Source organism: Lactuca virosa, chromosome 4 (assembly GCF_052849685.1).
Source record: "Lactuca virosa cultivar CGN04683 chromosome 4, Lactuca_virosa_CGN04683_v6, whole genome shotgun sequence".
In the NCBI taxonomy this organism is placed as follows: domain Eukaryota; kingdom Viridiplantae; phylum Streptophyta; class Magnoliopsida; order Asterales; family Asteraceae; genus Lactuca; species Lactuca virosa.
The window spans coordinates 502,891,042-502,918,126 of record NC_136429.1 but is presented as its reverse complement, the minus strand read 5'-3'; the positions used below and the strand labels follow the sequence as shown (position 1 = coordinate 502,918,126).

The window sequence follows — 27,085 nt, the reverse complement described above, 5'->3', positions numbered from 1 at the left end:
AATCATTACAGAGCATTCCAAAGGAGATCAGCTCCTTGGAAACATCCTTCTTTCATTAAGTTTCCTAATCTTACACAGATTGAATAATTTCTAACTTTGAAACATTTCCATATTCCATTTTGACTATCACTTCTGAACAAGAGTTGCCTCCTTACAGATTATGTCAATATGGTCCTTCCAGAATTAACATTATACTTCCAACTGTCCTTGAGCAACCAATCTTTGGTAAACCTTAGATTGTCCTCGACAATTGCTTAATCATTGTAGTCATATCCAATTCTAGACCTTTTCCCTTCATAATGCCCCAGGCATTTGGAAAATTTTAGAAAGGATGAGTATAGCACATGTAATCGATCCTATATCCGAAGCATATGGGACACGATTCATGATGTCTCACATAAAGACTAAACCAGTCTTTTGCTATAATATTTCCATTTCAATTTTCCAAGTTCTCAAAATTCAGATTATGAAAAGGGATGCCGTAATCATAATCGAATTTTAGAACGCAAATAATGGACCCATATATAGAATTTCCTTATGTTGAGCCATTCCAACATGAAATTCATATATATATCCTTGATTAAATACGATTAAAATCTCAATCTAAGCTTTTAGAATTGAAATGAAGTATAATTTCCTCTCCCTTAATTATAGCAAAACAACTTTTTCAACCCCTGCAACCTCACGAATTGAAACTTTTGTTTTCTATAATTAACATTGCTAACTTGCAACCTTTGTCATAATTATCATGCTCCCACTAACATGATGATTATTAGCATAACACTTATGCTCCCACTAGCTTTGACATGTACTCAGAAATCAGCTGACTTTCTTACCAAAGTTCAAATTTCTGATACTAGATTGTTTTGATAAAACTTTATCAAAATCATACACCTCTCTTAGATAGCTCACATGTGTGTCTAAACAATTTTAGAACTATGAAAAGGGATGCCGTAATCATAGTCTCAATTGTTTAGACCTTTGCCACTTCTCACAAGTCCATGTTAGTGTGCCGGTAAACCACACACGCTCCACTAACGACTTTGAGAATGCAAATATCACAATTGCTATCTAGCTAAAATCTACTTAGTGAAAGTGTTTCCTCACCATCATTTTCATGAATCGGAGAGAAACCTTATGACACTTAGATTTAATAGTGTATGTGTTCTTATCCATGTGAATTTGTCAAAACCATAATCACAAGACAAGGTTAGTGACAAATCCAAACTCATATTGATTAAACTTGTGCAATCTTAAATTCTTGCCATTTGGCAGCTCAGGTGCCTGCCATTGCTTCCAAGTAGTTGTGCAACCAATTGAGAACTCTCAGAACTCCTATGCAAAGCCAACTTGAATAGGCACAAAAATTTCAACACGATAGGTTATAAACCTCAAGTCGTGTGCTAGTGAAGGACTTTAGGTTTTATTCTTGATTAAGTCTTTAAACTTTCAAGAGCTTTAAGACTCCCACTGTCCTCTTGACATATAAGACTCCCTTGTCAAATATTCAAGAGATAGTGCGGATTCTTTATCAAGACTAACACTTTACACAATTGGCCTAAGTTGGTCTCTGTTTTATCCAAAACATCACAACTTACCAATTTCAAATGTACAAGAGTAGATAACCTTTTACTCTTACATTTGACTAGTGTTAACAAACCCTCTTTAAGATATGTCACTCAAGTTACAATCTTGGAGTATGACTCTAAGAATTGTTTTGGAACGAAGTATGACTCATCTTTTTGATTTAACCATTTCAACAATTCATGACTCCTCTTCTTAGTCATAAGAATGCACTAAGATGACTTTAGAGGACCAATTGTGATATGGTATCTTAATCATTAAGATGATCATAAACATGATACTAAAGTACTCTCCCATCTTTTCAGATTTGAGAAACTTTTATCTTTCTGCCATACTTTGATTCTTCTTATTCGTTCTGTCTCACATTGAAACTTCTCCAATGCTACAGACTTATACTTAAACTTATAAGTATAACCATATTTACTGAACTTAAGTAAATCATGACGAATAGTCTTCTTGATCTTTTGTGGTTGACTTGACCAGTGCACAAGAATGTGTACTCGATCCCTTAGTCCTTTCCTTATTCACATAAGGAATTAGTCTTAATTTTCCAAGCTGAAAGTTCTCATTCATCATACTATACAACTTGCATGATTCCAAGTTTCGGTCCAATTGAACATTGGGTGATGAGAATCTTTCCTTATTTGGTAATATTAGACACTACTACAACCGAAAGAATCAAATCCATTTTTCCAATATTGCTATCAATGGAATCTTATAAGCAACAACTTTTCACAAATGCCATTGTAAGGATAAATAAAATCAAAACCTTTTTTCTTTTATTTTAAAACTTTGCGGAAAAACTTATCCTTACAATCCATATGAAAACCTTGTTGTTATCTATTCCTAAGCAATATAAATATCATAACTCTTAAGTAATAGCCCAAAATTCTGATCACCGAACCATGCGATTGAAATCCATCTTCACGATCAGAATCAGCATGTACTTAATAGAGTTAGACAATGGACTTTACCTGAAGTAGAGCCAAACTTATTGACTTTAACATCCTTAGGTAAATTTGGCAGCTTCGTAACCAATGCCCCTTCCTTTGGCAATAGTTACCTATAGACCCTTGATAATGGGACTATCTCAGACTTCGCCTCTCTCTTTACCATTGGGTCAACCGAGTTGACTATGGCCGATCCCTTTCCATTGGGAAGAGAGAGCTTTACTGGATATCCAATGTCATCATTGTCAATGTCCATAGCGTTTTAGGAAGTTGATCTTAGCAAATAGATAAGATCATTAAGTAGTTGAGCCACCAACTTTCTCAAGACTTTGACACCCAACTCTCCCGGCTTGTCAATATGTGACTACATCTCCAAGATGTGATCACACCTAGACCTTGCCTTGCCAATAGGGCTTGAGTGACCTTAAACTTTTTAGGAACTTGTGGGTTAGGGAGAATAATTGGAGGAGGTGAAAGAAGTATGATATCCATGGGACATCATCTTCATTTAGGAAAGCTTGTTTCAAGAGATTTGGGAAGATCATAAATGTCTAGACCAGACATCTTTTTGGGAGATATTCAAGATAGTTGATTTAAAGTCCTTAATATGACACCCAATATGAAATGTTAAGGCTAGGACCCAACAAACTATTTTATAACTTAGAAGAGGGATGCCGTAATCCAAGCTATAAAATATTTGAAGGTAGGTGAATGACGATTCACCAATTTCCACCATGAAAAACGAAATAATTTATTAGGTTTTAATTGGATTTGAAAGTCCTAGATCTTTGAGATTCATTGAACTGTTCAAAGGCATGTTTCAATCTCGAGTGTGCCCTTCAGGTTTTGTGACTGGGATGCCGAGGATCACAAAACAAGGTGTGAATAACCATGCAAATATACTTGGTACCCTTAATATTTACCCCTTAATCAGTGTGCCGGTTAACCACACACGCTCCATCGATACTATGATAAATATTAAGTTACCCTTTGCCTACCTTGTTAAGTCCAGGTTAGTGTGCCGGTTAACCACACACGCTCCACTAACGACTTAAGCAAAGTGCAAAGTGTAATTTCATGGGTTAGCACCAAATTCACATTTTCCTAAGTAACTAAGATTGGGTATTAATAAGAGTTTAGTTACTTAGTATTTATCATTAATACTTTTAATGAAAGGAGAATTATAGTCCTTGTCCTACCCGTTCAGCTAACGACCCTCCACCAGTCATGGAAGCGGTGGGTGAGAGTGGACACCCATTAAACTGCCATTTTATAGGCAGTAACCTTATACCCCCCTTATAGACCGACTTCGTGAATGAGGCCTACTAACGGTAAGACTGACTTTACTCTTATACATATATATATATATATATATATATATATATATATATATATATATATATATATATATATAAATATTATTAACTTATAATATTATAAAGTATAAGGGTTGAATTTTAACTTTAAAAATTCTAAGGGCTAACTTGGAATTAAAGTATTCATAAGTGAAAACTTTTCAAATTCCAAAATTTGAGGGCAAGTTTTGAAACTATTCAAAACTAATTAATTCCATAACTTATGAGTTTAAAGTAGTTTTAATTAAAAAAAAACTCTTCAAGTTCCATAACTCGAGGACAAGTTATGGAAGACTTTAAACTAATTAAAAAAAATAACTTTTTTTATTGTAACTTATGGAACTAATTAAGGTTACACTTTTTTTTAATTTAATGAAGAGACTCTTGAACCTCCATAACTTGAGGACAAGTTATGGAGTCATAAAACCATTTAATTAGAACTAGACTCTTCATTTTGTAACCTTTGCCAACTTTTATGAGTTTTATGATTCTTAAATGTGACTTTTCATATAACTTGAGGACAAGTTACAAAAACACACTTTGGAATCAACTCTTAGATTAAAATGGATTGAAAACAACTATTTCACACAACTTTTCTATTAATCTAAGAACCTCATAAGAACAAGATAATTCAAATCATCAATCTTCAAGAAATTAGCATGAACATACAAACTAATACAAATCTTGAAATTATGACAATTATCTTAGAAATTGGATTAGCATGAACATTACCACATCAAAAACAAGTTTATAAGTCCAAAAACATCTTAGGGTAATGTTCCTGGTCCAATTCCAGCCAAAACAATCGAATATATGCATCCAACTCGATTTTTCAGCTACTTTTGCAAGTATAACAAGAAAACAAGCCTAGGCTCTGATACCACTGTTGGGTTATGAGCATTCTAACACTCCTAAGTGTACATGCAACCCTAAATACCTTGGATCTATGTTTTCTCTATTATACATACAATTATGAACATCAAAGGTATTATCCTAATCTAGCATACTAAATAATAAATATAACAAGATAGAATACATACCTCTTTGATGTAGAATGTCTTCATGAAGCTTGAGTGCCTAGTGCCCCAAGTGTGACACCTCAAATGGTTCACACAACACCAAATACACTTGGAATAACTTGAGAGAAACTTGAACACTCCTTGAAATCGTCTAGCCCTCACACTCACATATTAGTGCACGATTTCTTGAGCCATGGGATTCTTTTATATGGTGGCTATTAGGGTTACACCATGTAACTCATAACTTTACCCATTCCTTATGCTCCATGGATTTTAACCTCCATGGAGTATCCATGGGTCACCCTATGGACTTAGTCCAACATAAGGAATCTTGGATCACAAGCCCACATATATAAGAATGAATGATTTACACAATCAACCCATATATTTAATTAGTCTCCTTTTGATCACTTAATTAATTCCAAATTAATTCTTGATCAATACTAATTAAATAACCTTATTAATATATTAGAACTTATAATATATTAACCAACCTTAAGTGTTATTTCTCTCATTATAGTCTATCCAAATGCATGATGCCATGCAACCCAAATGGACCATGCCGGGTCGGGTCAAGTCTTACCAATTATAGTTATGGACTTAGACATTAATCCAACATGTAACCCTAATCCTCCATAATATATAAAGGGGTCCTTGGCTCACAAAATTGGCACAAGTGTGTGAAAATAAGAGTGGGCCGATTTTAGTGTGCATACATATTCTCTCAAGTTCTTCCAAGGTGTTTTGGTGATTTGTGATTCCATTTGAGGCTTCCACACTATTGGGGCTAAGCTCTTAAAGCTTGAAGACATCAAGCTACATCAAAAGGTATGTCATCTAACTAGAACTTTGTAGTATAGGTGCTTCATAATATGCTAGTTAGGATGAAACCTTGGAATAGTTAATATTTGCATGTATAATAGAGAAAACATAGATCCAAGGTTTATAGGGTTGCATGTATACCATAGGAGTGTTAGAATGCTCAAAACCCAACAACTATTACCAACAATCATTCTCATTCTAGCATGGCATCCAATATTCCCAAGGCTATAAGCACCACATATCAGTCCAATCTATCACTGACTACTCAACACTACCATGCAAGTCTACCAGCTCATACAACATATAAAGGCATTTCCTCTAGCCCTATATAGCATGCGATTCTCAGATTCATAAACCAAGTCATAACAGATAACATATATGGGTATTCTGGGGAAACTTACTTGAGCTCGGCCGATTGCATGCACCACACCCTTTCTTGTCTTAGAAAACTTATTCCTTGAAAACATTTTTCTTTTTGAAAACCTTAGAGATCCTCAGTTTGAGTTCAGACACACTTGAAAGTATGTCCAAATCCCTCAAACCAAGGCTCTGATACCAACTTGTAACGACCCAAAAATCAAGGGTAAAAATTTCATTTTTATTATAGTCAAACACAAATGTTACTTCATCTAATCATTCAAAACATTACTTAATTAAAACGTTTATCAGAGTTACGTCCCTAAATCACATAAAGCAGAAAACATGGGTGTGTGCGCTACGATCAAGATGGGCCCTTCCTTTCCAAACCAATGATACCTGAAACCATAAACAAAACTGTAAGAACGAAGCTTAGGGAGTTCCCCAGAGCATACCCCATACAATCCACATAACCACATAATCCATACTAGCTATAACAACTACATAAACCATATCAACCACATAAGCCATATCAATCACATAGCCATATCATATAAACATATAAGGATCTCGTGGGCTCCTCCCAGGGTCTTACTACAGGATGTCATGGGCTCCCCTACATGGTCTTACACCTAAGTGTCATGGGCTCCCTCCATGGTCTTTATTTGGAAAGCCATTGGCTCCCCTACATGGTCTGACATCCAAGCGCCATAGGCTCCCCCATGATCTTTCATGCAAGAATCACAAAGACAACTAGCATATCACACATCACATAAACAGCTAGTATACCATCTATCACATAAACAATGTATGTAACCATATAAGGATGTCGTGGGCTCCACCCAGGGTCTTACTACAGGATGTCGTGGGCTCCCCACAAGGTCTTACATCTATGTGTCATGGGCTCCCCTATGGTCTTTACCTGGAAAGTCATGGTCTCCCCCACATGGTCTTACATCCAAGTGCCATGGGAATCCCCCCATGGTCTTTCATGCAAATATCACATAAACAAATAGCATATCACATAACATATAACCAACTAGCATTCCATATATCACTACATCAATTAGTGTATCACATATCGCAAAAAGGGATGACCTTGGTGCCTTGGACCCATTGGATTGGTGAGGAGACTCACCTCGCACTGCTGAAGTCCCGCGGATAAAACTCTAGCTGCTAGTTGACAGATTCTCGAACTGTCAACATCAAAACAACACCCAATTAATAATTGGGTTCCAATACATAACCATAATTCTACACTTGGGGTAAATGGACTATTTTACCCCTAACCTAGCTTGGTTCAAAACCAAGGCCCAAACTCACACTCGAAGGCCCAAAAGCCAAATAATCAACCAAGGCCCAACATATGGCCCAATTGTAACACCCCTATTCTCAAAGTATTGATTTATGGTTAATTCTCATGATTTCAAGGCCTACTCGACGAGTTGGTTGCCCGACTCGTCGAGTAGCACCGGGTTTAGGACACGTGTTTAAGTGACCAACTCGTCGAATCGGAAGAGTGACTCGACGAGTTGGAGCTGGAGGGTGAAACCCTAATTTCCAGGGTTTTTCACCCTATTTAAGGAATCATTAGCCTCCCTTAGTCCCTTACAATCCCTGGAGAGCTCAGCAAAACCCCAATACGTGTGTGTGCTTCTTTCTTGTGTGTTTTAAGCTTTGGAAGGTGGATCTTTGTAAGAAGATCTTGGAGAGCAAGTGGCTAGAAGCAAGGAACATGTGGGGATCTGATAACTACCTCAGTTGGCATCTTTTGGAAGGTATCAAGTCGTTACCTTGACCTCATTTCATTCGAGATCTCATTTGGTTAAAGATTTGGGCTTTTATAGCATATTATGAAGCTATTCTTGGGCATGAACTCAGATCTGAAGTTGTAACTTTAGATTTGAACTCTCTTTGGTTTCTAAGTCCATAAAGCTATCATCTTTGGCAAGTATAAACCCCTCCTTAAGTGTAAAACCCCATTGCAAGCTTGGTTTTGTCATTATAAGACTTTAGAGCCTTGCATGCACGTAAAGTTTGCAACTTTACGTGATAAACATGCCTTGGGAAGCTGGATCTGCAATATGGAACCTTGTGATGGCTTAATAAGCATCTGTTTGGATATGGACTGAAGGGACTCGACGAGTTGGATGGTCAACTCGGCGAGTCCGATGAAGATAGTCGTGGGCTCGGCGAGTCAGCTAGGTGACTCGGCGAGTCGGCTAGGGTTTTTCCCAACCCTTGGACACATTTGAACTTGGCAAGTTGTAAGGGAAGCTTGACGAGTTGGCCAAGGAGTTTACGGCCGTAAACCGTAGGAACTCGACGAGTCACTCTAGTGACTCGGCGAGTTGACAAGTTATGCAAGGAACTCGGCGAGTAGCTAAGGGTACTCGACGCGTTGAGGTCAACATGGATTGTTGACCTTGACCGTTAAATTTGACTTTGACCAAGGGTTGGCTAGTTGACTTCTGGGGCATTTTGGGAAAATTGGAAACTCATGAATATGGTTCTATGGTGAATATAGGTGGTGGAGTTTGTGGTTGTGATCCGAGAGTGGAGCTTATCACTTCGGCGCGTTAGTTGCGAGGTGAGTTATCCTCACTGTACTCAAGGGTCTAAGGCACCAAGGCCGGCCCTTTGTTTTGTTATTGGGATTATTACTGTTGTGATATGTTAGTTCGGTATCCTGGTAGATAGGATGGTTATATGCTAGTATGATCTGTTAGATCGGTATCCTGGTAGATCGGATGTGGTTATGCTTAGTGACCTATAGTTGGTCTGACTGTCTGCATGCTAGTTGTTATGCCAGTTAGGTAGATCTGTAGGACTACTTGTAGTATTATGTGATTATCTGTATGTGCATTAGTTGTGTTATATGTCGACATATTATGTGGGATGGGTTGGGGTGAAACTGCTCCGTGCGGTAACCAACAAACCTGGGATCATTCCAGATACGAGCTGAGGGAGACTCGTACTGTGGGCTCGATGGCAATCCAGATGTGAGTTGTGGGCCCGGAAGGCAATCCAGACTCACACTGTGGGCCCATGGGTAATCCAGTCTGTAAAGCTGTGGACCCAGTACATGCTGTTATTTGTATATTGTTATGTGAAGTGTATCGGTATGTTGGCATTCCAACCCAATGGTTGAGGGCCTGGGGTATTCCATCCCGATGGATGATTGGACCCATAGTATGTTGTTTGTTATTGTATGTGTATTGTTGTGTGTATGGGTATTTTGGGGGTAACTCACTAAGCTTTCGGGCTTACAGTTTCAGTTTATTGTTTCATGTTCAGCGGATGGCCGTGGGAAGGCGAAGGCGTGACCGTACATTTCCTCGTTTGATGATTATAATTTCTGGGAACTCTGATGTTTAAACTATTTTGAAAACGAATTGTAATAACTGAGTAGTTTTTAAATGATTTAAAAGTTTTAAATTGGCTTGAATTTTATGGGTGTTACACTAATTTTCCAAATTGGGCCCAAACCTCTACATGGACTTATCTTGAGGCCCAACCATTTATTCTAGTCCACACAACTGACATTCCGATGGTCTAATATCTCATAATCATCAAGGCCCAATTATGGCCCACTTATGGCCCAATTTTCCAAATTGGGCCCAAGCCTTTCCAATGGGCCTTATCCTAAATCCTAATAATTTCCTTAGTCCATAAATATGTTCCCAGTTGGCCCACAAAGGCCCACATCATCTTAGTCCGATAAATGGCCCAACAAGAACCCAAACCCAATTAGGGTTTTTCATATAAAATGACGATTAGGGTTAAGTGTTCCTACTTAACCCATTAAGCACTTAATCCATTACGGACATAATCCATTAATTCCACCACTCCACTAGTCCATACATACAATGTGGTCGGGTGTATTTCAAAATTCTAAATCCAACTGTCCAAACGCGGGTCCCGACTAATCCAAAATACGTATTTCCAAAATTAGGGTTTTTTAAACCCTATTTAGGGTTTTCAACCCCACACGTGTCAATTAGATCCAAAAGGTTAAGCTTTTAGGTAAATTAGCATTTAATAAGTCGGGCACCACCCACTACCACCTCCGGTAGTGGTGGTCAATGGCGGCTCACGGCGGCGGCCACCACCTCGTGGTGGTGGTGGTGGTTATGATTTTAGTCCAAAACATGTCCAAGCAACTCAATTAAAAATCAAATTACACATAAATGAACACCGCCACCCAACATGGCGGCTGGTGGCGGCAGAAGGCGGCAGCCACCACCTCACGGTGGTGGTGGTGGCGATTTCCTTAATTAATCCGGCCAAACATCCGATTATACATCATAATATCCCAAAATAAACACACACACAACCGCCCTTGTGGCGGCAGGCGGTGGTTGGAGGTGGTGGTGGTGGTGGCTTTTCTCGTGAAATACGGCCATGCAACACCTAAATACTCATACATACTTGAAACACACAGGCTGAAACACACCAAAACAGCCTCCATCGGGGTGGCGGATGTTGACCGGAGCAGTGGGAGAAGAACCGCGTGGGCGGCGGCGGACGTGGCTGCGTGAAGCACCAAGGATCTGAGAAGAAGGGATGAAGCGTACAACAGCAGCAGCAGCGACAAATGAGGGCGTCCGCTCGGTCTTCGTCTTCTTCATAGAGCCGGGCAGCGGCGACAGAAACTTCACCGGCAGCAGGATGTGGCGGCCGACCTCGACTAGGCTGCGGCGGATGAATAGGCTACCCAAGGTAGCGGGTGGAAGACGAGGCTAGGGTTAGGGTTAGATGCGTCCAACGAAAAACGTGAGGTAAGGGAATGACGGATTTAAGTCTTGTGTTCCTTTCAAACTGATAATCAAAATTGACACAACCGGTCCCTCCCTTTCACAATCTTTTCAACTATGTCCATAATTTACCTTTTTAACCCTAGCCATCCAAAAACCCTTCAACTTAAGTCCCAATAATTACCATGCAGCCCCTCCCTCTACAAAACCTTTTCAACTTAGGTCTAGAATTTACTCTTTCGCCCCTGCTTCCATAAATCCTTTCATATTAAGTCCAAATGATACCAAACACCCCCTGTCTTCTAAAAATCTTTACAAAATAAATCTCGAATTTACACTTTAACCCCCGAATAATCCAAATTATAACATTTGGCTCCCCGAAACCAACACCCTGCTAAATATTATTGATTTTGGCTACCATTATATTAAATAATAATAAAGATTACATCTCGGGGCTTTAGAGTTTATTATTTATTTAATTGATTTTAAAGGGTATGTTACAAACCACACCACAACGATCTGAAACCCATAATCTGCATAATCTCCATGGGTACTCCCAAGAATATAATCATAGGCTTTTTCAAAATCTTCTTTGAAAATCAAAAGATGATTTTTAGAAGCCTTACTTCAAGCGATGATATCGTTAAGAAGAAAATGTCCGTCTAAAATCTGTCTGCCTTTAATAAAAACCGACTGTTCCATACTCACCACACTACCAATAACCTCCGCCAACCTTAGCTAAAAATTTACCAATAAAATGGTACAAATGTTGAATGATTATTGTAATACAATAAATTAAACCAACTAAACTATTAACTATGTTATATTATTTAACTATGATTGTTAAACAAATTACACATGTTTAAACATAGCTTCAAACTTTTGTAATTTCTAACAAATTTTATAATATGATTTATCGTAAAATATAATAGAACTAGCATATTTAGATACAACCTCATATTTATTGACATATTAGAATATGATCGATTGTTATCGATTTAACCAACAAGATAAAACGGCGCGCCAATCAAAAGTTGGACAGCCAATATCTTTGTTGGACCACTTTATTGCTTTTACATCAAAGACCTCATTTTTCAAAAGCAAATTGCATTTTTTTTGTCTATTTTTGTAACAAAACTATCAACGATAAAAGCTTGATTAGTACTTTATGATTGAATATAATTTTCCATATGTTATGGTAAAACAATTACACTGTTAATAAATAGTTTAAAACTCTTTTTAAAAAGACAAACGAAGAAATAGTTGAATCGAAACTATTGGTATCAACTTAAGAGAAGGTCACTTGTATAACAAAAACAAAAACATGGTCGGTCTGAAAAGGTGCAGGTGTGCAACCGCACATGACTCGTGTCGTGAAGGGCCTAAAATTTTAATTGTTTTGATAACCCGTCACTAAACTACGCTAGTGTGTTTCTAATCATTCATTAATCCATTGCAAATATGGGGCAAATCCGTTGCTAATATGTTGTTACTTCATTGCAATCTATTGCTAATCCGTCGTATCTTTCGTATAATCTAAAATTTTAAGGGTTTTTATTCCTGCATAGATCCTTCAAAATCAACGGACCAGCCTGATAATAAACTTCGGTCATTTCTTGTTCATGGTTACCAACTTTTTTGTTCCGCCCACAAAATGTAGTTATGTTGATTCCTGGGTAAATATTTAGGGTTTAGGATAAAGCAACCGACTCATGTTCAAGAAGTGGTGATGATAGTATGTGTGTTTTCTCCCAGTTGTAGTTTCCATTATCTAAGGAAGTTTCTTTCTAAATAGTCAATTCCTTGATTCCAACAAACGAATTTTTGATTTACCTCTCACATGATATATGAAGATGTTTGTTTTGTACTGATTGGGGTTATCAGAATTCAACATAGTGAGGTTTAAGATAAAACGTTTTTATTCCGAAAAAAAAGACTAAACTTCAATATTTTCAAATTGAGGCAACAAACTTTTTTTTTACGTAATATAGCAAACTTTATTTTTTTCTCGTTGTTTAACGCCACATTTTTTATAGGTTAGAAATATTAGTTGCCCAAAATAGAAAAATTATAAGTTTGTTATTCTAAAGTGGTTATCTTGAACGAAATATGATCAAATTTGATTATTATTATTATTATTATTATTATTATTATTATTATTATTATTATTTTGCAATGGGCTATGTAAAAGATACACTAAATGCATGTTCTTCAAAAGAAGAAAAAAGTAAAGACCTGATTGTCTAGTAAATTACAAAGGCTCATGTGATGGCCTTGGTAAAACAATAGTCTTTTTAAGATAAACTACAAAAGTAGAATCCAATCCCAAAGACTTTGTTGCGGTGTAATGATTTCTTATTAGTTAATAGTTATTCAAGATTGGTAAAGTGATTTGTGTACCAAAACAGTTAAAGGGTGAGTGGATTTGGTAGGGTTATGAGTTTATCTTTTCAAACCTCACCAACTCTTCCTAATATTATCATTGTTTTGTGATTTGATTCTTCTTTTTCTCGTACTTCTTGACTTGATCATATGACCAACTTTGACCTCTTTCTATTGATATCCCATCTCTTAGCATACAAATATTGTGCCATATGATGAAATAGTTGTACACATATCAATTGTTTATGTTATTAACTTAATATATTGTCTTCATTGTTATTGGAGAAATGTACGATAAGTATTTATAATGACAAATATTACAAAGAATAGGATAGCAAATGATTTTTCACTATTAATAATATTATTTTATAAGGAGTTTAAAAATTCTACCAAATATAGCAACATTCTTTATAAGTAGATTATCTTATTTGTAAAACCTAGTAAATAATGCCATATTTTCTCATGTTAATTGATTCTTGTTGCTTTTGCTAAATGTATATGCTTGTTTCCATCAAAGTACAACTTTTTATGTAGGATGTACAATTAGACATGATGATTTTTAGCTATAGGTATGAATTTTATAGCTATATTGTTAACCAAAGTGTTTGTTTTTGGTGGAAAAGACAAAATTGCCCATTGGTTTAACAAGAGAGGACAAATGAATCAAGAGGCACCTTACCTGGGATTCAGTATCTAAGTTTAGGTGAAAAATGGTCCCAAACAATCTTAATTTAATTTAATTATGAAAGGATTTTTATTTGATTTTCCAATAAGGGAGGGACAATTTTGCCCAGCTGTTATAAGCTAAGGCCATTGAGACATTTTTGTCATTTTTCAAAATTAAGGCATCTTGTTTCCTTCTTTATGTTTGGTCAATGTCATTCTGTTTTTGTTCGATTCTTTCTCAATTGTCTCTTGGGACCTTTGAGTTATTCAACTTGGTTACGAATTCTTAAACCTCATGATATATGGTGTGCTTTAATTACTTGTACATCATGTATTGAAATTTATACTATTGAAAAGCTTCCCTAATGTTAAAACAAATACACAATGTCATGATTCGGTATATTACTAGTTAAATGCATGTATATGTTAATTCATGTTGTATCATATGAACTTAAATTCAAAATCTTTTACTTATACTAATGTTTCTGTTTGAAGTATAAAGATCGTTTCTGTAAATGACATTCATGTGAAAAAAAAAACTAAAATAAAAAATAAAAATATCGTAGGCGTATGCACACTAGATGATCCATGCATATTGCATAGACACTATTTAAAATAAGCTTGACTAAAATGTATTTTGATGTGTACATTTAACCATATATTAAAGAATTCAAGGGACTAAATTGTGTTTTCATTAGATTCTGAGGGACTAGAAAAGAAAAGTTGAAGTTCTAGTGGGTTGCAACAGTAAAACCAAGTATTTTGGTCATGACTGTGTGTCTGTGACATAACCCTGTGTTTATGACATCCACTACCACTGCAATTGTACAACTCGTACAACGCCAGGGTACAAACTACATAGCTTACTTTTTCCCAGACAAATTTGTCTATATATCAGTGTATGCTTTAAAAAGTTTGCACTTTGAACCCTCTATAATTTTGGATCAATCTATTTGGTCTTTTTACACAATCCCACCTACTCCATAAATGAGAAATCCTTAAGCTATTCATTCGTTTAAAAATCCTTTTATCTTTTATTCCTTTTTGCTAAAGATACAAATATTAATGTATATTGTTGTGTATTGCTTTTGTATTGTATGTAGCCCATGTTTGTACATGGTTTAATTAAGCCCAATGCACTTTCTTCTTTGATTAATGAAATTATTATGGGAAAATATTGGGTCAAACTATAGGCGATTTGATTTTCTCTCCTTGATCATTGGTAACCTACAATCCTTTTCTTCGAGAGTGTTTGGATAGGAAAAAAAGAGGGAGCTTATATCTTGTTGTTTATCCCTACCGTTATAAGCTAAGTTTAAGTGTTTTGATAGAACACTAAAAATTGCGGTGATGATAAGCAAAATAAGCTAATTTTAATAAGCATTTCCCCATTACTTATAGCTTATTGCTTATTTCTAATTCAAGCACTTTGCAAAAAGTGTTTTCTCTCACCACTAATAAGTTAATAAGCAATAAGTTTATTTATCCAAACACCATCTTCTTTTCATTCAATTCACCGTCATATCAGCTCCACATCAGATTCTTTTTTCTCCTCTCTCTTCCATTTTTCCGAACCCACAATACATGAAAACCCTATCTTTTTTAATCCACTCAACCCACTAATTAAACAAATACAAAACAACTAAAATACAAACCTTAAAGCACATGGTGAGAGAGAGAGAGAGAGAGAGAGAGAGAGGAAGCAGGTTAGTGAAACCACAAAAGCAACTCACCATGCCCAACCCTCCCAACCCACTGAGAAGGGAGTGGTGTATTGGAGGCAACAGGGTTAACTCCCACTCTTTTTGCCTTGACTCCGTCCCACTTTATTGCTGACAACAACCTTCCTTTTTTCGACCCTTCTTCTTCTTCATTTTTTCATTTTTTTTCTTCCTTCAATGGACGACACGTACTACCAACCCTATTTCTAATGAAACCCCTACGATATCGCCAATATTAAAGCCTAGATACCCCTCGTACTCAAGGTCAATGAATTGAATTATGATGCGTGGTATGAGATTTTCAAAACTTGATATATATATATATATATATATATATATATATATATATATATATATATATATATTGAGCTTAATGAATATATTTAAATATAAATGATATTTAATATGCTTTGAATCATATTTTATAGATAAATTAGTAGTTGAGAAGCATTGAGAAGAATAAGGAAGAGTTGATAAAGACCAAAAAAAAGATAAGGACAAAATCCAGAGAATGTGACACGTACAGAGCAATACACGACACATCGAAGCTTACTGAAGTCAATTACAACACGAACACTTAGTGGAAAGCGGCATGTCCAAACACCTTACACCACTACAAAGATCTAACCCTTTGCAGACGACACATATCCAGACGACACATGTCGTCGGCAAAAGTCGATCTATAGAGACGACATGTCGTCCGGAAAGAGTTTTCAAACATTGACCATATAGTGTTGACCAGAAAAGCTATACAGACGACAAGTGGTCTGCATAGGCTCGACGGGAAGGGGCAAAATGTTGGCGATATATCGAATTTCTATACCGACGACATGTCGTCGGGATGAGGAAATAAAAACATATTTTCGATTTATTTTAATTCTTTGTCGTAGAAAAGCAATACGATGCTGTTTTGGTCAGCCTATGCAGACGACATGTCGTCTCTATAGGGTACTTGTAGTGCATAGGGCTCGATCCTTGTAGTGCACGTAGCGTTGCCACAAAAATCTATAAATATGCGTCTCCTCAACCCTAAAACGTATGCAACAAATCCCAAACTTGTTCAACAAGTAAGAAGTTAGTACCCATGACCCAAAACGAGATAGATGATGGTGAAAAATTAGGGTTCTTGACGAATGAGTATAATCATGGGAGAGAGATGAGATTTAGAATGAACAAAATTCTCTCACATGAAGGGCACACATGATGAGTTAACAGTCGAGAGATGATGTGAGTTAATTCCAAGGACCAAAGCGCTATTGAAACTGTGTGATAAGGACCAAATTTGTAATTTTGAATCGCTACGATCAAAACCACAAAAAGGAAAAATGGCAAATCATAAGGACCAAATTTATAATTTTGAACCACTCCTATCAAAACCACAAAAAGAAAAAATGGCAAATCATAGGACCAAATTTATAATTTTGAACCACTACCATCAAAACCACAAAAAGGAAAAATGGCAAATCATAGACCAAATTTAGAGTTTTCTCTATTAATCTATGGCTATTAAAATGGTTAATGCCACATTAACTTCCGGTTTGTTGTTATTATATATATATATATATATATATATATTAAAGTTGTGGAAGAAAGGAATAATGAAGTTGGCATACTTTGTCCAGGTTTGGTCCATTGATTTACATATCCGGTCTCTGTACTTCTTTAATTAATTTATTCATGTCCTTTTGTTAGTGTTCCATTCAACTTCCCATTTTTTTGGCAGAATTGGTCCCTGTATTATTGTTGGAAGTTAGGAATACTAAATTTGGATGTTTTTTTGGCAACTTTGCTCATTATTCTTTACCCATTTTGACACTTTTGGTCCTTGCAATCAATATTTTTACACTTTTTTGGAACCTTTTAATATTTAAAGTTTGGCCACAAAACTTTAACGGTTTGACAACTTTGATCCCTTTTCTAAAAAGTTGCTAATTCCTACCCCTTTAATTCTTTAGCCATTTTCACACTTCTGGTCCTTGTAGTCAAAACTTTTACATTTTTTGTCTGGGGCAAAGCCCGGACTTTTCATCCTTGCAGTTTCTATGTCTGTCATATTTATCAATTCGGAAACAACATTGAAAGCTTCTGGCCCAGCGTAGCGGGGGTAACCTTTCTAGTTTATATTTAAATATGTTTCATTGAAGGAATACAGTTCAAATTTATTGACATTTATTTCATTTAATTAGAACCGATTTTTATAAATAATAACCAACTTGAATGTATTTTCTGAGTAAAACTTTTTACAAAGTTAGTATTTTCTTGATGATTTCATACTTTTGTGATCGTATTAACGTTTAAACAAAGTTGCAGCCTTTTCTTGATGATATCATTTTGAAATACGTATTCCAAGTGTTATAAAAGGTTTTATTTGTCAAATTTCTTAAAAATCATTCATGTAAAAAGGGTGGTTGAACTTGTTCAAATTGCTAAAATATCTTTGATATAACCTTATAGTCCTACAAGCTTTAAAAGAAGCTTAACAATATTTCTTCCATTTTTATAATTAATATAAGCCTGTTTAAAAATTCTAATATAAAATTAATTTTTGTTATCATGCCATTCTTAAATATGTTAGAAAATGTACATTGTATGAAATTCTAATAGTGGAATTATATTTTTTGATTTTGTCAATTCTTAATATGTTAGAATGTACGTATGAATTTATTGACAAAAAGAATTTTTCGTTTTAAATAAAAGTATATTTGAAAAGATATTCTTTTAGTGGATCATGGAATTACCAGACAATGATATCAAACTATCAAAGGATGGTTAACAAGTACAATCGTTTTTTCTATTTCTATAATTAATTGACATGTATAAATTATCAAGTCATACTCAATGAATGAATGGAAAGAAAAAAAATCTATATTTCTCTAGTGGATCATGGATCATCAAATCAATAAATGTCACACAATCTACCATCACCCCACCCATTACCCGTACCCCTACCCCTACCCCTATCCCTACCCCTAACCCTTCAAAATTAAAAATAAAAATAAAAAAATAAATTAAAAATAAAATTAGCAACTTCAAGGTGTTAAGCTACTTTGAGATTCTCAAATTCTATGTATTTTTTCCTTAAACAAAGATGGTCTTTGTGAGTATATTGAATGGCCAAACTCAGGGAATGTTTGATTCCTCATTGTCTACATAGTATAAACAAATGAAGAATCCATCAACAAACTATAAAAACACAAGAACACATATCTAGACTATAACATGACTAGTGATCATAAAACACATAAATTTAACATTTTCTTATTTGTCCTCCTGATTATTTTAGTTTTCCCAAAAAAAATTACTATTCTTGGAGATATCATCAAATAAATTTATCTTTATCCTATTGTCGTTTTGTTTCATGTGGAGTAGTTCATCAATTAACTATTTATCTTTTAGAAATATGAACAAAAGGATTCTAATTTGAAAAGTTTGTCATTTTCATCCAAAATCTTCTGTTCTCATAAAAATCAACATATTATTATCATTTTAGCAATAGCAAATTCTAAAAACCGTTATATTTTTTTAGATAATTTAACGGTTCAACCACTTGAATATTATTATATATTCAATAAAATCATAAAAAAATAAACATTTTTTCAATTTAACATTATTGACCTGATATAACATGTCCAAAATGGTTAATTTGGACAATTGCCGGTGATTATATTTTAGCTTCTAACTTTTAAGAAAAATAATCGAATTAAATAAAAACTTTGTTTGGAACTAAGAGCTTTTAAACAAAAATACTTTAATCCAAAAGTTATTTCAAACAAGATTTTTTTAAAACTTTTTAGCCCTATTTTATATTTTATATGTATGTTTACACATTTCAAAAAGTCATATCTATTTTTTCGAGTATTTCTATACTAATAAAAATTATAGATTTCAATTTGCAGTTACCAAATAATTTTACTAAACATACAAATATGTCAAAATAGTTAATTTAGAAAAATATTTAAAACTGGTACGGTTTAATTGAAAAAAAAAAACTATTAATGTTTAAACCACATAAAATATCTACAAATATACTTTTTTTTTTATTAATTCATACAACATGACATTTACAATTTTAATAAACCCATATGTAAAACTTTATACCAAACAAAAAGAACCCTTAAAATAGTAAATTTTGAACTTGTTTATATTTTTCTTTTTCCCTTAATTCATGACCCATGAGACATGAGGCAAAGACAGGCGTGCCAATTCTCTTTATGCTACAAAAAAACAACACCAAACGCCTCAGTCTGCTTTTTCTTGGTTCTTTAAGATTCTTGTGGAAAATGTTTATCATCGTCATCATCAAATTTCAAAACCCAAAACCATAAACCTCAAAAATCACACAACAATCACAAATCCCACTCAATTAATCCTCCAAACATCGATCTTCTATTCAATCATTCATTCAAACTTTGATTGAAATGAGAGTACAACGAGTAAAAACACCTTCCTTCTTTCTTCTCTTTCTATCGTTTTGGGGTTGTTCATATGCCTTACTTTCGCCAAAAGGCGTCAACTTCGAAGGTATATAAACGATAAATCCACTTCTTTTCAATGAAATCTTGTGTTCTTAAATGGTTAAAAATGGAGTTTTTTCATTTGGGTATTGCGATTTTTGATTTTTTTTCAGTTCAAGCTTTAATGGGTATCAAAGCTTCATTGTTGGATCCTCATGATGTTCTTGAAAATTGGGATGCTGATGCTGTTGATCCATGTAGCTGGACTATGATCACGTGTTCTTCCGAAAGTTTAGTCATTGGCTTGTAAGTTTCACACACTAAATGTGTATTCGTGTGTGTATAATAATAATATAAAGTATAAATATTAAAATATCTCTCAAAATTATTATCTTGTTTTCATTATCGATAATACGATTGTTTTTCAGAGGGACACCTAGTCAAAATTTATCTGGCACACTTTCTCCAAGCATTGGCAACTTAACCAATCTTCAGATTGTGTAAGTAATATAAGTATTAATTATTAACTTTTGGTTTTATTTTTTTATTTTATGGTTTAATACTTTAATTAAACTGGTTGATTTTTGGTGTAGATTGTTGCAAAATAACAACATCACAGGATCAATCCCGGAAGAAATTGGTAAATTGAAGAAGCTTCAAACACTTGATCTTTCCGATAATCATTTCACCAATGAAATCCCATCTTCTTTAGGTCATTTATCAGCCCTTCAATACATGTAAGTTTATTTAAATAATATAATATAATATATTAATACCTTTTATATTATCATTGTTCTTGAATTAATTTCAAATTTTGATATTTTTAGGAGGCTAAACAACAATTCTCTTTCTGGGTCAATCCCAGAATCGGTAGCAAACATGACGCAACTTGCATTTGTGTAAGATTTAATTTCCCAATCTTTTTTTTACAATAATTTATAATTCAAATATATATATAAATACATATTTGTGTATCTATATATAATGTAATTATGTTCATTCACAATAATTTATAAGGAGTCTTTTTGGTGTTATGTAATTATGTTCATTCATTGCAGAGACTTGTCCTTCAATAACTTGAGTGGCCCTGTTCCTAGATTTCCTTCCAAGACCTTTAAGTAAGTCTTTAGATAATTTATAACATAAGGGTATATAAGTAATTTTACTATACACCCTAAATAGACATCTTCATTGCTTTCTTTCTAAATCGATGTTTATTTATTGTAGCATCATTGGGAACCCAATGATGTGCAAAACAGGATCCGACCAACAATGTTATGGAATGACACTTATGCCCATTTCTATGCCATTAAACAACACACAATGTACGATTATAAATTTATAATTAAATTGAATATTTTTTATGTATCAATTTAAAGGGTATTACTAATTTTTTTTATGGTGTTTTATGTTTTTATAATTTGTAGCCGAAAACACCTTGGAAAAACGTAAAACTCATAAAATCGCTATTGCTATTGGTACAAGTGTTGGATGCATCTTGTCACTCATATTTGGAATTGTGTTGATATGGTGGAGGAAAACTCGTAATTGTGAACTCTCATTTGATGCTGAAGGTTAGTGATTTACAAAATCATATTTATGATGAAACACAACATATTTCTATCAATTTTGTCGTGGTTTAACCACTTATTTATATTCTACATTTTTTCATATTTTTAACATTAAAAAAAACCAATGTTTTTGGTTACCTGGTTTTTTGAAAAAAAAAGACGCATAGTTGTGTGGCCAACTAATAGAAAAATAGTTAAGTAGCTAAATATAAAACCGGAAAATAACTTTATGATTTAGGAATTTTTGTCTTGATAGCAAAATCGGGTAAACACGAAAAATAGATTTTGAAAAATGATAAGATAACAGTTTAATCATAATAAATATAATTGACTATATCAATAAAATCATATAAATACAAGTGATTTTCTCTATTTTTCCTTAAATGTTACTATTTTGATTCATATTTCATTACAAGAAAATGGAGATGTTTGACTTTTCATGTCAAACTTTTTACGTTTTTAATAATTTTAAACATTGATCTACAATTTGTGATGAATTTTACTTTTGTATTCTAAAAATTAGCAAACTGTTGTATAAAATTTAAAATATTTATAACTTTTTTTCAAATTTAAATACCTTACAACAATCAATTTCAAACTGTTCCATTTTTATGGAACAGTAGTAATCTACTGTTAATGGAAGAGTTTGATTTTTAAGGTCAAACCATTCATATTTCAAAATCAAAATCAATGAGATTTTCAGGATGAATTTAACAACCACAATAATAGGTATGTAAATGTTGTATGACTTCGATGAATTCTAAAAAATTCCTCAAAAAAGCAAAAAACTTTAGCTCCAATTTCAAAGTTGAAAATTGTTTACTTTGACTTCAAGGGTAACGTTGTAATTTTTCTTTAATCAAATCGGCAAATTCAGATAAACATCCGGAAGAAGTTTCACTCGGAAACTTGCGGAAATTTCAACTCCGGGAACTTCAAATCGCAACACACAACTTCAGCAACAAGAACATATTAGGAAAAGGGGGTTTTGGGCATGTCTACAAAGGGATCCTCAACGATGGAACATCGGTGGCTGTCAAGCGGCTGAAAGATGGCGGAGCCGCCGGCGGAGAACGGCAGTTCCAAACGGAAGTCGAAATGATCAGCCTAGCAGTTCACCGGAATCTCCTCCGGTTATACGGATTCTGTATGACTCCGACTGAAAAGCTCTTAGTCTACCCATATATGTCCAACGGCAGCGTCGCTTCTCGCCTCAAGGGTAAACACACAATCTTCCATGCATTACATGATTGTACATTCTTCATAAATATATGTACTTTTTCCTTATGGGTAAAGGGTAATTCTGTCTTTTCAAAATTTCATTGTTCTTGTTCAGTTTCAAGAAATCTTGAAAATTAGGGAAAAAATCAAGACTGATGCACATTTTGCATGGACACATGTATTTTTCTTCATGGGTAATCCTGTCTTTTCAAAATTTCATCACCGGTGTTGTGTTTCCAATAGGGCAAAAATCAAGAATGGTGTACATTTTGCATAGATACATGTACTTTTCTTCATGGGTAATCATGTATTTTCAATTTTAATGAGTAGTAGTGTTTAATTTCAAGAATTCTTGAAAACTAGGGCAAAAATCAAGACTGGTGTACACTTCGCATGCATAGAGGTCCTGTCTTTTCAATTTTCATATGTTAAAACCAGGGGAAAGTAAGATTGATGTACATTTTGCATGGATACATGTACTTTTATTCATGGGTAATCTTGTCTTTTCATTTTTTTCATCACTTGTGTTTACTTTCTTGAAATCTTGAAAATTAGGGCAAAAATCAAGACTGATGCTTTATGATGTTGTACCTTTACAGCAAAACCAGTGTTGGATTGGGGCCTTAGGAAGAAAATTGCATTAGGGGCAGGGAGGGGATTGTTGTACCTTCATGAACAATGTGACCCTAAAATCATTCATAGAGATGTCAAGGCTGCAAATATATTACTCGATGATTGTTGTGAGGCGGTTGTTGGTGATTTTGGGCTCGCAAAGCTTTTAGACCATCAAGATTCTCATGTCACCACTGCGGTTCGGGGCACCGTGGGCCATATTGCACCTGAGTATCTTTCAACGGGCCAATCGTCTGAGAAGACAGATGTTTTTGGATTTGGGATCCTTCTGCTTGAACTCATCACGGGTCAACGGGCTCTAGAATTTGGAAAAGCCGCAAACCAGAAAGGAGCAATGCTTGATTGGGTAAGCTCCTTAACTGATACATCGTGGGATTGTATATTTGTACTGTACAATCCCACAATGTATATCTGTAATTTTTCTACATATATTTTTGGGGCACTATGGAACCAGAAAGTGTCCAAAAATATATTTTGGACATTTTCTGGTTCAAAATTTGGTGGTTAAAATTTAATCTTGTAAGTTTTGTTTTGAGTTAATATTATAAATAAGTAACAAATTATTTGATTTTAAACAAAACATTATTGTTACAAAAACTAATATCAAAAGGTAAACAATCGAAAATTTATATAATAAATAGTTAATAATTATGTGTCATTTCATATAAAACAATTTTTTTTACCCACATCAACCTTTTGTATTTTGATGCAAAAGGGGATTATGGGCCCTTTTTCTCTGCACAAAATGTCAATAAATTCACAATTCAATTTATTGGACCAAAGATGTAAGTTTTTTCTAACTTGTACCTTATGCAATAAGAGTTGTAGAATTTGCCCAAAAAGTTGATTTTGATTCTTGGCTAGTTATACAAAAGTTCCCAACAAGACATAATGGACACTTGTTGAATCAGTCTTTGAATGTCTAAAGGAGAGCAACATTATTTTATGGACTCTTAGCTTATCTATTAAGAGAGTTGTACTTTATTCATTAAGAGTTGTTTTTAGCTCATTGCACAAAAGTTTGTCCTAAGAAATGTCCAAAATTGCATTATGGATTTTATGCAAGAGTTGTACCACATTCACTCTATTTTTCTGGCCCAATCAATAGTGCTTTACAGACTTGTACCAAATGTACATCGGTTCTTTGACACAGAAGTTTGTGTCAAAGATGCCATGCATTATTGACTTGTACCTTTTACATTATGAGCTGTACCACACGCAGTAACAGTTGTACTTTTTCTTTTCAGGTGAAAAAGATCCATCAAGAGAAGAAACTAGACATATTAGTAGACAAAGATTTAAAGAATAATTACGATCGAATGGAGTTGGAAGAGCTTGTAAAAGTGGCTTTGTTGTGCACACAGTATCTTCCCGGCCACCGGCCAAAGATGTCGGAAGTTGTACGGATGCTGGAAGGTGATGGGTTGGCAGAGAGATGGGAAGCTTCACAGGGGATAGAGTCCACCGGAAAGTTCAGAACGCCGGAGCTGTCTTCGTCGGAAAGATATTCTGACCTCACAGACGACTCTTCGTTACTTGGACAAGCCATAGAACTCTCTGGCCCAAGATGAATTAGTTATGTATTATCAAGTGTATCTATTTTTTTATTATCAAGTTTTAAATTAATTTTTTTAGTTCTTAAGTCGTTTATTTGTACAAAGTTTTGTCGAGAAAAGCGTGAATTAAATAATATAGTTTCTATTTTTTTTATATTTAAAAGTTGACTCAATCCTTAACTTAAAATTTTAACAAAAATAAGTAAATTATGTTCATAAAATGAATCGACTGGAAACATATACTTTATCTCAAAATTTGATTAATGTGTAATTAAAGTATTTATGTTGCGCATTAGGTCCCTATTAACTTAAAAAGACTATTATGCGTTAGGTCCCTATTAACTTAAAAAGACTATTATACTCTTAGAACTTTGTTTAAATAAAATTTTAGGTAAATTATACCAATCATCATTCGTGCGTATGTCAAAACATCCGTGTAGTCCCTATTTTCAAAAATTAACTCGGACCGTCCCTGATTTGTCTTAACTTTGCACGCTTCATCACTCACTAGTTTAAGTTTTCACAATTCATCTTTTACCCTTCATGCTTTATTTTGTATTTATAAAAAAAAAAAAAAAAATCCAAACGTTTATTTTCACATTTATTAATAAATCTTAAACAAATAAAACCTTTTAGCCCTACGCACCCCACCCATTTATCTACCTTACCCCATTTTCCATCTTCTTGGCGAGCTTAGTCCCCAAAAAATCAAAATCTGGCCATTGGACCACCACCTAACACCACCTTGAAATACCTACCGGACCACCACCGTCTCTTTCTCAATGCATCTTTCACATTTCCTTTCTTTTTTACAACATCATCTTCAGCAGATTACCCTATCACTTCAACAACATCGTGGAGGATTACACAAGCCCGTTGTCGGAAAACAACATCGTCGGTTACTTCTATAGGGGAGCAGGAGCATCAAAATTTTCTTCTGTGGCTCACAGATTCGACATCTTCTTCTGTCGCCACCACCCACCAACCTTATAACCTCACCTCACCTCACAACTTTTTAAGTTGGAATCAATCCTCTTTCTCTCGTTTTTTATCTGTGTAGAACTTGTCGGTAGTTTTGGGTGGTTGTTGGAATGCAGATCGGTGGTGGTGGTTTTGGGTGGGTTTTTCGAGAGTTGATTGGTGGTGGGTTATGATGGGTTTCGAGCAATACATCAATCCTATGGTGTACATGCAAACCCTAATAGCTTTGGATCTAGTTTGTCTAATGAATATGCAATTGATAATCCAAAGCCATAAACCCTAGATCTAATAAACTATAACTGAAATTAGGGTTTAGATCTTACCTTTGATTGTTATATAGCAATAACAATCAATCCTTGGCTTCAGAAAGCTTAGTGCCTCAAGTGTTGCACCTCTAATGGAGTCACAAACACCACTAAGCAACTTTGATGAAGAGGGAGGAGAGAGGAGGCATCAAAAACGGCTGGAAACCCTAAAGGATTAGTTGTCCACGTTTTTGGGGCTTAGGGGCTCCTTAAATAGGTAGGCAATTAGGGTTATCTAACAAGGAAACCCTAATTTGACTGCTTAAGCTCTAAGCAGCCCATGGACCCATTCTGGAACATGCCTTGGATGATTTCTAATGGGCTTCCCCATAGAATTCGTCCAACCTATTATTCCAAGGTGATCCATAGCCCAATTATGTAATTATCTTATAATTACACAATAAGTCCCTTAAGTTTAATTAATCTCTTTTAGTCACAAAATTAATTCTTTATTAATTCTTGACTAATATTAATTAAACAATATGATTTCTCCTTTAATATATTATTCTCATAATATATTAATAAATCATAATTAAACCTTTCTCTCCTTAATTCATCCTACATATTGCTATGGTGAAGGCAACCCAAAAGGACCATGCTCATAATCAGGTCAAGTACATACCAAAATAGTTATGGACTTAGACACTAATCCAACAGTCTCCCACTTGGATAAGTCTAATAACTATTTTGCATAACTTCAGAACCTGATCAGCAATTGTAGCTTTCAAAAACCGCTGTCAACTCTGATCTT

At 34.6% G+C, this 27,085-nt stretch overlaps 1 protein-coding gene across 1 annotated transcript; it reads left to right on the top strand.

Moving 5' to 3' along the window:
- The first annotated feature begins 19,785 nt into the window (after nt 1-19,785).
- LOC145109359 (protein CLAVATA3 INSENSITIVE RECEPTOR KINASE 5-like) lies at nt 19,786-25,211 on the top strand. The gene is made up of 11 exons (XM_079046497.1): nt 19,786-20,134; nt 20,241-20,373; nt 20,496-20,567; nt 20,661-20,804; nt 20,895-20,966; nt 21,126-21,185; nt 21,295-21,392; nt 21,495-21,641; nt 22,516-22,857; nt 23,459-23,838; nt 24,740-25,211. The coding sequence occupies exons 1-11, from the start codon at nt 20,032-20,034 to the stop codon at nt 25,061-25,063; spliced, it is 1,875 nt and encodes a 624-aa protein (XP_078902623.1). The 5' UTR covers nt 19,786-20,031; the 3' UTR covers nt 25,064-25,211.
- Nucleotides 25,212-27,085: the final 1,874 nt, after the last annotated feature.

Bases quoted from the DNA above. Each gene is read 5' to 3' on its own strand.
- LOC145109359 (XM_079046497.1), top strand. From the start codon at position 20,032: ATGAGAGTACAACGAGTAAAAACACCTTCCTTCTTTCTTCTCTTTCTA. The intron at 20,568-20,660 runs GTAAGTAATATA...TTTTTGGTGTAG, and splicing joins TTAACCAATCTTCAGATTGT to ATTGTTGCAAAATAACAACA. The intron at 20,967-21,125 runs GTAAGATTTAAT...CATTCATTGCAG, and splicing joins ATGACGCAACTTGCATTTGT to AGACTTGTCCTTCAATAACT.